The following is a 12,929-nucleotide window of genomic DNA, read 5'->3' on the forward strand; positions in this document are numbered from 1 at the left end:
TAATTGTAAGAATTATATATTATTAGCTTTTATTTTTATTTATTTTAAATGACATTTAAATAAAAAGCAACTTCTACAAATAAATTTTTTTATTTATATATTTATTAGGTTGTTTATAAAAACACTATTCAGTTTTTTTTTTATTTTTAACAATTTTTTCCAAGTTTTTTTTTTTCTTTTAATATATATTCATTATCCTGGGAAATTTTAACAATTTATACACCAAGTTAGAATCTATTTTATACATTTTAAATATTACTAGTATATAAAAAAAACATTTCTTTTTGTATAATGAATATATTTTGAACAATTAAATAAGTTGTATTTTCACAATAAACTTCTTTTTATATTATTTTTCTTTATCCCTTTTTATAATCTGTCATTTTGTTAACTTTTAAAGGAAAAAACAATTAAATTTTTTTTTTTGTAAAATTTTATTTTACTTCTTAAAAAATATAATAAGTAAGTTAAAAATGAAAAAAAAATATATTTTTAAAAACTATTATATATATTTTTTTTATAAAACCATTAACTAATTTTTTTTTTATAAATTACAATTACTTAGTTTACCTAAATATTTGTTATCGTTTTTCCAAATTTCTTTGCGTTATGTCATTTTCTAATAATCACAGCATTTGATATTATATTTTAATTTTTTTATGTAAGCATATTATTTTAATCAAACTTATGGATAGGCTTAAAAAAATTCGTTCTGAATTAACATCAACATTATCCTATGATGAAATTAAAGGGTATGTTTTTTTTTTTTAATTTTATATTTATATTTATAGTACTATTTTTAATAAATCATTAAATGATCAAGAGATATTAAAACTTTTAAATGATTTAAAAGATATTTTTTATGCAAATCATTATAAGTATGTTTTAATAATTTGTTTTTATATAATATTTAAAAATTATTATTATTTAGTGAATTATATAGACCAAGTACTAAATTATTTAAAGAACTTCTGAAACATTTTGATATATTAACAGTTCTTCTAGATGTTAATGAATATTCTATTCAAGTTGCAGCTTTAAAATGTTTAGATAGTATATTAATATCATGTAGTGTTGCTAATCCACAAAAAATAATATATGCATTATTAAGAGAATTTGATAGAAATCGTGGTATAAAAAGTATGGAATATATATTAAATAGATTGGTTTATTTTTTTAAAGATATTAAATTATCAATTTTACAAAAACAATCAAAAGGTATTATTGATATTGTTATTAATTTAGTTGAAAAAAAAGAACAAAGAATTGCTGATTCATTAGTTGTATTTTTGAAAATATTTATTCAATATTGTAAGAAATGTAAGATACCTGATATTGGTGTAAGATTTATTCAATTAGCAGCAACTATGGAAGAAATTATTTTTGATGGTGGTCACACAGCACGTCAAATGTTATATATTATTGAATATATTTATAATGATGTTGATTATATTGATGATATTATAAATGAAATTATAAAAAAATCTATTATGATTGAAAATTATAAAATTACAGAACAAATAGGAATTATATCAATTTTAAAACATTGTTGGGAAAAAATATTAAATGATGATAGTATTTATTTAAAATTGAAATGTTCAATAGAAAATATTATAATGTTAATTGGAAATGAAAGTAATTTCTTATCTTTATGTGTATTAGAATTTCTTTTTAAAATATTAAAATATCCAATAAAATTAAGATGTATATTAAATATTAAAATGAATGAAAATGAATATATGAAAGAGATAAATTATATCAATGATCCGCTTCAAAATGATAGAAATAAGAAAGATGATACATCTGAAGAAGAATGGGTACCAAGAAGATATTTTTTTTTTTCAAATAAAACATCAACTGAAATTTTTAATATTATCTTTGATAAATTATTTTCATTTTATTTAGATAAACCAAAAGAAAACATTAAAATTGCTCATCAAATTATAGCTGTTGGTATAATTAATGAAATCATAGAACTTGAATCATCATTAATTGAAAATATAACAAAAGTAATTGATATTAAATATATACAAAATATAACAGATAGTAGTTTTCAAAAAGTTTTATTATCAATGCTCTTAAAATGTTTTTATAGTGGTACTAATTTAATACTTCCTTCAGAAATTAAATATTTTATTTTTGAATTACTACATAATGATAGAACTACATATAGAAATATTGCTTTAACATGCCTTACACCATACACAAACAAAATAATTTATGATTCTAAACTTTTAGAAGAAATAATTAGTTGTTTTGAAAAATGTGGTATTGATGAAAATTTTAACTTTAAAAAATGTTGTATTCAATTAATGAGTTCTATCCCATGGCAATACTCACCAATACATATTGCTAAAATTCAAAGTAAAAATAGAGAAATATTTGCAAATTTTTTATTATCAAAAGATAAAAAAGTTGTTTATGAATGTCAAAATAATCTTAATGAATTTTTGAAAAATGGAAGCAATAATATAAATGGTTCTAATTTTTTTGAAATTGAATTTCCCAAATCACTTTTATCACCATATCAAAATAATTTTTCAAAAACAATGAATTTACCAAAGTATTTTAATTTTGTAGTTAAACCACTTAATTCAAATTTTGCTTCAAATTTATTACTTTTATTAGAAGAAGTTATTAATTGTTATCATGAATCAGTAATAAATTCAGAAGATCGATTATATTTAGCACTTTTATGTATAATGAAAGTTGCTCCAATATCGCAATGGAAAGATGTATGGATTCCATTTTTAATTGGTAAAAATCAATCAAATATATGTATTTTATCATTAATAAATGAACATGTATTTAATGAGCAAACACAATTATCGCAATTATCAGATAACATAGAGTTATCAACATACATATTAGCTGGTATATCAGAAACAGATTTTTATGAATGTTTTATAACAGGAACAAAATTTAATTTTGATAATAAATCAACAATTGGTAAAATTATGAAAAATGAGGAAGCATGTAAAATATCATTACAAACAATGAATTTATATTATACAGCTATAATTGCTGCTGCTACAAATAAACAACTTATTAAACAAACAATATTTGATATTAATTTTAATACATCATCAGTAACATCTTCAAATACTTCAAAAATAAATACACAATTTCAAAAATTAAATGATATTTCAAGATTTATAGGTCATGGAATAAGAACTAAACTTAAGACAACATTTTTTGATTCACAAAATGAAACCGTATTACTTAGAAATTTTTTTGGTGCATATGAAAATTATTGTACAAATTTAGACAATGATAGTCGTCAAAAATTTTTAAATCCACTTTTTAAGGCAATTGATTTTATGAATTGTTATCTTGAATTAGCTTCATTAGATAATTTATCATATATAATGGGTGAATTATTAATGTATATAAAAATATTTATGTCAATATGTCCTTTAGAATGTATTACATTAGCTCATCAAATAATAAAAACAATGTTTTCAAAAAATGCTGCTTCAATGAAATTAACTGAATTTCATCCACCAATTGATTATTTTGGTTTTAATTTTTTAGATGAAGAAGGAATTTATATTGATCAACCAAAAAATAAATTTTCTATCTATGGAATGTCAGCACAAAAAGAAGGTATTTTAGAATGGAATCATTATGATGATCTTGGATATTTAAATGTTAATTTATTTGAAACACAGTCAAAAGAATATATTCTTGATATAAGTAATAAATATTTAAGAAGTTTAGATGTAATATTTACCAAAGCATTACAATTATTTTTAATGACGGAAAATATTCACTTTAGAGTATCTGTTATTAATTTAATGAATCAATTAGATCAAGTTGGTTTAGATTATAATCAAGCAGATAAATTATTAATTGTTTATAATTCAATTTTAAAATATTGTGAAAAAGAATCTACTTGGTGTTCAGATCTTTCACAACCTATTCTTGTATTTCTTACACATAGAACTATATTTACTTGGAAAATAAAAAGGACATTTTTAAAAATAATGAATCCATTTATAAAAATTGCTGAAAATAAGACTGATTTAAAAACTATATCAAATTTTTTAACATTACTACCATTATTACCACTACCTGATTCTTTTGATATGATAATGTTTACAAGACAACAATGGAGATTAGACAAATGGTTATCAATAAAACCAATTGATACACTTCATGTTATGGCTAAATTTGGTCCATTACGTCCATATTTATCAAATGAATCTTTCAAAGATTTAGTTAACCATTTTAAAACTGCATTTGAAAAATGTATTAGAGATGATCTTATAAAAGTATCTGATAAAATAATTATGTCAGCAATAGCTGTTCTAAGAAATTTATGGACAGATGATTTAGAAGAATGGTCATTGATGATGATTCTCAAATTAGCTAATGAAAAAAAATGGTATTTTGTATCTATTTTTGTTTATGCATTTATTTGGTTTGGAAATGAAATGAGTAGTATTGATATGACATTACTTCAAACTGCTGCTGAAGAATTAGCATTAATAATTAATGAAGGCTTAAAAAATATAATATTTAAAACAAAATGTGGTTCAATGTCATTTGAAGAAACAAAAGAAATAGACTTTTCATTTAGTGTTATTTTATACTCACTAAATGGTATTTTTGTTAATCAAAAAAAAGTATTTTTTGTAGAACATATTTTAAAAGACATAACTTGTCCAACAAATGAAGATAATAATATATTATGTGTATATACACCTAAAATTCATTATTTATTATTCTTACAATTTTATGATATATTAAATGTTAATAAGTTAACTTTAAATGAACACAAGATATTTATTGACAAGTTTCAAGTACCAAATAGTTCAACAAATTTTAAAAAACTTGTTTATATTTTAACAAAAAAATATAATTACCATTTACCTCAAGTTGAGATACAAACCAATCAAAAAAAATATATTTTTGATGATGAAGATAAAATAGAAAAATTTCAGTTTTCAGATATTAATAATATAAATTTCAATGAATTTGAAGCTATATTTATGACTTTAAAATTTATGAATAATGAATTGATAGATTTATTTTATGAACAAGTTGCTAGTAATTTAAACAAAAACAAAATAAAAAATTTCATATCAATTGGAATTAATGTTTTGTTGGGTAAAATAAAATCAAATAAAAATGAAAAAAGTAAATTATTATTAATACAATTTATTTCATATTTTTGGGAAGTATTTATTAATAAATTGAAAGAATTAAAATCAAATGATATTATACATTGTTTATATGAATTTGGAAAAACTATTTATTTATATCCAGTATTGGTGAAAAAATGTATGTATTTTAACATGGATTCCATTAAAATTATAATTTCTCATTTTCATTCATTTATTATTGGCAAGAACTACTTAAATGATATATTTTTTGAAAGTTTAACTTTCTTCTTTGCTTCTCCAGATGTGATGAATGAATTTGAGAATACATATTTTTCATTGGAACATTCACCTTACTTAGCATTAGGAATACTTGTAAATAAAATTCAATCTACAAATATAAATAAAATTGGAATAAATGTTTTAGTTGAATGTCATGATTCAGAGTTAGAAAATCTTGAATTTAATGTAAAATTAGCTTTTAATATAGCAGCAAATTGTTTTAATACTTTTAAAGAATTAGATGAAAAAGGAAAACTTAGTGAACCAGAAAAAAAAGCAATAAAAAGTTTACTAAGATGTAGTGTTATGTATGAATTTTCTTTAGTACCAACAAATAATAAAATTTGTAATTTTGAACAAAAAGTTACACTAACAAAAGATAAGATTTTATTTAAATCAATTAGTATTCATATGTTAAATAGTATTGATGTTGTTACTGATTTTAGTTCAAGAATTTCATGGCTTGGTTGGAAAGATCGTCGACAATTTGAAGATTTTTGGATGTCATTATTTGGTGTATTATCATCTACACCATGTGGTGAAGAATTAGAAAGAGGTAATAAAGAACATATTCAAGAACAACTTGCTTCTAGTACAGTAGCTATTGATGCATTAACAAATAATTTATTACAAAGTTTTTTATTTCCAACACAAGGTGATACTGTAACAAGTAAATATCCAATAAGAAGCCCTATATTAAACATTGACAAAGACCAATCTACATTTTTAAAAGAAGGTAATTATATTATAGATATATTATGGAATAAAACATTTAATTTAATGAATGGAATTTATGTCGACAAGTATAATCTTTGTCAAGTTACATTATATCATATATGGGTTGTTACAAATATTTTAGAAAAAGGTAATATTAAAAATGAAAATAATGATAATAATATTATTAATGATGAAATTATTATACCACTTCCAAGAAGTATAAGTAATTATATGTTAAATATGGCAGATGATTTAGATACAAATTCTTCTTTAAAAGCTTTATTAGATAATTTTTCTTATTGGTTTTCAAAAGGATCTCAAAAAATGCCATTAAATTTATTAACAGCAACAATACGTTCAATAGTACTTTTATCAGATTTATTTGATGACGTTAGCACATATCGTTCAATTTATACACAATTAAAACCATTATTTGATATTGATGAATATAAATCTACTCCCATAGGAGGTTATATATTATATTATATATTAAAATATTTTTCAATTGTTGGAATAGAAAATTTTGATAAAACACAAAGTGAAAATGAGACAATAAGTTATATAACAAGTATTGTTGAAAAAGAAATACAATCAAAATGTTTATTTACAAAATATTGTATATATAGTGGTACAATTTTTTTATGTCAATCTTATACAACAGATAAATTATCATCACTTATAGAAATGATATCAGATAATTTATATAAAGAAGTAACAAATAATATGTTTAATAAATTACCTGAATTTTATCAAGAAAGAATTTTTCAAATGATATTTTCTATACAAAATATTGGATTAGAAACAAAGATGTTAACAGAACAAAATACAATAAAAATTGTTTTAAATGCATTTTATGATAAAAATATTTCAGTAAAGGTGCTTTATAAAGTTACCAATTTAACAATGTTATTAATATCACATAATAGCTTTCTTTCAAAGACACTAATGAATAATTTACATTTATATATAAGTAAAATAGATAAAAATGTACATTTTGAAAAAGTAAAATGTGTATTGTGTTTATTTTCAAAAGCAATATGTAAAATATTGGATAATTCACAATTTACAACAGAACTTGTGATAAAGTTACAAAATGTTATTGAAATAATTTTATCTTATATATGTAATATTTATAATTATCAAGATATTTTAATATTAGGAGATGGAATTTTTGAATTAAGTTGGTTATTACCAGATAAAAATATGATATTAGATTTATTAATTGATCAAATTGTTACTTCAAATGATAATGATATAGCATTGAAAATTTTATTAAAACTTGTTGGAAAACTTTTTAATCGTTTATATTTAGAAAATACAAAATCTGATGCTCATAATATTTTGCTGTTAATTGTTTCTACAATGTCAAAAATAAAATTAATTGAAGATTTTGATAAATCTATTTATGTTATGAGATGCCTTTTTTGTGCTGGAAATCCTAATGAAATTATAAGAAATCAAATTTATTGGAATGTTTATAATATTCAAAATGTATCACCTTCATATAAAAAATATCTTTTTACTTCAATTTTAAATGCTTTAGATGATGTCAAAATTGATAAAACATTTTTAATTAATTCTATAAAAAGAGTTATTAAAGATAATAGTGAAGAAGGTATTGAAATCAATAGACTTCATGCATTCCTTTAAATATTTTGAATATATTCAAATAATAATACATAGATATATATTTTTAATATTTGTTATTATGAAAAATATATACAATTGTTACCGTAATATTATGAAATCCTCCTACAAATGTCATTTCTGATTCTTTTTCTATTTTTGGCGGATGTGTTATTTTTTATTAGAAGAACTTTCCTGCAACAAATACCAATAGTTTAAACCTAATTTTTGTTTTTAAAAAAATATTTATAATAACATATATACCTTTATTTGATTAATAAATTTTTTTAAGCATTTCTATTATTAATGAAGTTTTTTAATGTCTTTTATTATTAATAAAAGTTTGCCATATTAATTATAAATAAGTTTCATTGAAAATAATTTAATATATGTTATAATTAAAATTATTAAATAATAACCTTATTACATCATTATTTTTAGACCAAATTTTATATTATAATCCCTCCTATTATAAATGGTTTGATATAATATAAATATAAAAGTTCAGAAATTTTTAATATCATTAATAAAAATAATTTTTTTTATTATGATAATATATAACATTTACCTTTTAATTTTTTTTTCAGTAATAAACACCTTTAATAGATATATAAACAAGTGCGTAAATGAAGATTCTAATATCAAAAAAGCTCATTATAATTAACATTTAATTTTTTTTTTACCTTTTTGTTTTTCATCTACTTGTTAAAAATATTTTTACATAATCTTTTAAATTTAGTTAGCTATTTTCAATGAAAAAAATTTTTTTTATAAATACTTTTACTTAAAATAGACTAATTTTATTTTTTTAAGAAAAATGAAGAACATCATTAAGTTGACTATTTTTTTCTTTTTAATTACTCCATCTACAACATCTGAAAACCAAGGTAAGGAAACAATAAAATTTGAAATTTTTAAATATTTTAATTTTTTTTAGATGATTTATATCTTAATTATAACAATAATGTTAACGGAAATAATATGATGCCAAATTTACATGATGAAATTACCCCTCAACAATCTTTTTTGAAAGAAAAAGTTTTATTTGACATGTTAGATTCTCTTATTTATATGGCTCCTAAAAACAAAGTTATCAAAAGAAATAATAATGATGTTGAAACACAATTTGAAATTATCAATAATCTTAATAACAAAAATGATTTTATCAAAAAAAATTCTTCACCAAGTAGATATATTGGTTTAGGAAAAAGATCTTTATCTGAAAAAAATGAAATAAAAAGAGAATATTTAACTAGAAAATCAGCAGATTTTGAAAATAAATCATTTGCTAACAATAATTTTCGTTTAATTGGATTAGGTAAAAGATCTTTAAAAGATAAATACTCAAGAAATTTACAAAATGAAGCATTTCCCGATTATTACAATACAAAAAGAAATAATAATGTACGTTTTATTGGACTTGGAAAAAGATCACTAGGAAATATCAAAAAGAATACTGTTAATTTAGAAGGAGAATTTACTGATTTTAATAGCAAGAAAATAAAAAGAAGAAATCCTTTTGTCTTTAGAATTATACCATTTATTTATAGAAGAGAAAGTAAAAATTATTATCCTATGATGTCAATTGGTAAAAAAGGTTCTAACCAACACTTAGAAATGAAAGTCTATGAAAATAATGTAAGAGGAAGAAAGAATTTCTTACATAATATCAAAAATGATGTTTTTATAAGTAATAAGAACATAGATAATGGAAATATTCTCCCATGATAAATGGATTTAAATTGCGCCACATTTTTGCTATAAAAAAATTATTATAATAAAAAAAGTAACAGTATTATACTTTTTTACCTCTAAAAAAATAAAACAAAAAATGTTAAAAAAAAAGATGATTATATTTTTGATGTAATATAAAAAATTTCAATATTTCAAAATATTTTAAATTTAATCGACAAATTTTACTACCTAAAAATTGTGCGCACAAATAAAATATTAAATGAAATAAGGCTATTGCAACAAAAATTCAATTTTAATTTAAAAATTAAAATATTTTTACTTTAAATTCCATTGTATAATCTCATTCTTCATTTTATTTCAAACAAAAATTTTTTTCTTTTAAAAATAAATTTTTTTATCTTTTATATTTTATAAAATTTTAAAATTTCTTTATTATTTATTTTAAACCTTTACTGTATGAAAAAAAAATACCATGCCACAAATATCAAATTAAAAAAAAATTTTTTGATTAGTTCAAACTACTAATATTTGATTGTGTTCTTTGTAAATACTCTTTATTCCAATTGTGTCATTAATTTTTTTTAAATTTGATAATATTAAATTATTTTTTTATTACTTTTATCATTTTATAAAAAAAAATAATGAGTTATTCTAATCATGTTTATAAAATATCAATTTTTGAGACATTGGCTAATTTTTATTTTATTGGTAAAGATAGAACAGGTCAAAAATATTCTGTTTTGAAGATTGATAGAACACATAGTTATGATTTAACTATTGGTGAACCAGAACATAACTATACACAAAAAGAAGTTGAAGAATTATTAGCAACAATCTCTGGTAGTTCAAGTATGTTTTTAATTATAATTATTTAAAAATAATGACGACATATTAATTATGTAGAAATAGATAAAAAAAAAATAATTATTATTTTTAGTTATAGTTAAAGGTAGTTTATCCCTTATGGGAATTGGAAACGGATCCAGAAAAGGTTTAAATGAAGTAGTAGGAAAATCTTATGGGATTATTGGAGCTGTAAAATTTTTAGAGGGTTATTATATTATTGTTATTACTGCAGCAAGACCTGTTAGTTATATTGGATATCATGTTATTTATAAAATTGAAGAAACACAAATGATATATTTACCTTTTAATAAAACAACAAATTATGATGAGCAAAGATATTTAAAATTATTTCAATTAATAGATTTATCAACAAATTTTTATTTTTCATATACATATGATTTAAGTAAAACACTTCAAGAAAATATTTTACATAATAATATTAATATGCAAAAAGAGTCACAATTTTTTTGGAATAATTATTTATTGAAACCATTAAGAGATAGTGGAGTAGATGAAAAATGGCTTGTAAACATTATGCATGGATATATTGGACATCAAGTTATAGATATGCCTTTATCAAAAAATATGATATCATTTGTTAAATTTTCAATAACATTAATAGGTAGAAGATCATCATATTATGCTGGTACAAGATTTTTAAAAAGAGGAGCAAATTATAAAGGTATATATCTAATTATTTTTTAAAAAATTAATTAATAAATATTAATTATTAATATTTTTAGGACATTGTGCTAATAATATTGAAACTGAACAAATCGTTTGGGAAATGACATCATCAAGTAATTTTTATTATGGTAATTTTTCTTCTTTTGTCCAAAGACGATCTTCGGTTCCATTAATCTGGTCGCAAGATCCCTCAACGCGTGGAGTTGTTGGAAAACCATCAATTCAATTAAATATTAATGAGCCAAATTCAAAAACAGCAGCAATACATTTTTCTGAGTTAGCAACAAAATATGGATGTCCAATTGTTGTTATGAATCTTGTTAAAAGGAATGTTAAAAACGCAAAAGAAAAAATTCTTCATACAGAATTTCTTAAAAGTGTCAACAATCTTAATCAATTTCTTCCAAAAAAAAATAAGATTGCTTATCTTTCTTTTGATATAGCACATTATCATAAAACAAAAACTTCAGTTCTTTTTAAATTAGAAGAAATAGGGTATCGTATATTAAATGCTCAAGGATGGTTTCAAACAAAACCATCATCTTTTTTAATTAAAAATCCAAAGAAATATTTTTTAGAAAATTTTAAACCATTACTTACAGAAAATGGTATGTTTATGTTACAACATGGTATTGTTAGAACAAATTGTGTTGATTGTCTAGATAGAACAAATGTTGCACAATTTGGTATGGCAAAAGTAGCCTTAGGATGCCAATTATATTCAATGGGTTTAATTGATGAACCAATTATATCTTTTTCAAGTGAATTATGTAAAAATTTTGAGGAGATGTTTGATGAACATGGAGATACAATGGCGTTACAATATGCTGGTTCACAATTAGTACATACAATTAAAACATACAAAAAAATATCAGCATTTCAAGAAAAAAGTAGAGATGTTATACAAACATTATCAAGATATTATAGTAACACTTTTGGTGATTATGAAAAACAAAATTCAATTAATTTATTTTTAGGATATTACATTCCACATGAAATGAAAAATATTTATCCACCTATATGGGATATATCATCTGACTTTATGTTACATTTTACAAATGACGACAAAAAAAAAGGTGGTATTTTTGATGTTTGTAAATGGTTTGAAAGTATAACAATAAAAAAAACAAATATTGATAATTATAGCATAGAAAATTATAATTTATTTGATGATTATTATAATTGTCAAAAAACTACATTTTTTAAAGATAAATTTATTAGTATTGTTCCAATAAAAACACAAAATTTGGAGCATCTTAAACAAGAACAATTACAATCTTCTTATTTTATTAAATTATTTAAACAATCAGATACTACATCAAATGATGATTCTGATAACAAAAGAAAAATTTCAAAAACTAAACAAAAAGATGGTTATAATAGTGATGATGATGAAGATGATTATGAAGATGAAATTACAATATCATCAGATATGGAAGAAATATTGTATGATTATGATTTTAATAATGTAATACCATCTGTTCCAGTTTCAAAAATATTTAATATATCTCCTAATTTACCAACATCTAATATAAATTCATTTGATGTTTCTTTTGGATTAAATAATTCTTTTGAATCATATGGTTTTGAATTAAAAAATCCTGATGAAAAAGATATGGAATTATATAATTTAGCTTCTCAAAAATTATCAACTGATGATATGAAATATTTTAAAAATCCTTCAAATGTTAAAACATTAAGAAAACTCGATAAATGTTTTTTACTTGATAAATTATTAACAATACCACAAGGATGGAATGAAAATATTTATAATTTTGATTTAAAACCTATATCATATGAGTCACTTAAAATATATGAAGATTATATAAAAAAAATTGAAAAAGATAATTTTTTATATAATTTTTAAATTTTTATTTTTTTAAATAATTTCATACATTTTTGACAATAAAATACTTGAAAATATAATATATAACTATAAAAATTAAAAAAAATTTTTTTTAATAATATTTT

At 20.6% G+C, this 12,929-nt stretch overlaps 3 protein-coding genes across 3 annotated transcripts; all 3 read left to right on the forward strand.

Moving 5' to 3' along the window:
* Nucleotides 1-687: 687 nt before the first annotated feature.
* On the forward strand, nucleotides 688-7,754 carry SRAE_X000083900 (Hypothetical protein; the record flags this gene model as incomplete). The annotated part of the gene is made up of 4 exons (XM_024645232.1): nucleotides 688-752; nucleotides 792-878; nucleotides 932-1,140; nucleotides 1,183-7,754. 4 exons carry the CDS (start codon nucleotides 688-690, stop codon nucleotides 7,752-7,754), a joined length of 6,933 nt encoding a protein of 2,310 aa, XP_024510711.1.
* Nucleotides 7,755-8,547: 793 nt separating this feature from the next.
* On the forward strand, nucleotides 8,548-9,458 carry SRAE_X000084000 (Hypothetical protein; the record flags this gene model as incomplete). Its single annotated transcript, XM_024645233.1, has 2 exons — nucleotides 8,548-8,617; nucleotides 8,668-9,458. The coding sequence occupies 2 exons, from the start codon at nucleotides 8,548-8,550 to the stop codon at nucleotides 9,456-9,458; spliced, it is 861 nt and encodes a 286-aa protein (XP_024510712.1).
* Nucleotides 9,459-10,066: 608 nt separating this feature from the next.
* Nucleotides 10,067-12,825, forward strand: SRAE_X000084100 (Polyphosphoinositide phosphatase; the record flags this gene model as incomplete). The annotated part of the gene is made up of 5 exons (XM_024645234.1): nucleotides 10,067-10,274; nucleotides 10,363-10,953; nucleotides 11,015-11,566; nucleotides 11,621-11,896; nucleotides 11,936-12,825. 5 exons carry the CDS (start codon nucleotides 10,067-10,069, stop codon nucleotides 12,823-12,825), a joined length of 2,517 nt encoding a protein of 838 aa, XP_024510713.1.
* Between the last annotated feature and the right edge of the window lie 104 nt (nucleotides 12,826-12,929).

This window comes from Strongyloides ratti, assembly GCF_001040885.1.
Source record: "Strongyloides ratti genome assembly S_ratti_ED321, chromosome : X".
NCBI classification, from domain to species: domain Eukaryota; kingdom Metazoa; phylum Nematoda; class Chromadorea; order Rhabditida; family Strongyloididae; genus Strongyloides; species Strongyloides ratti.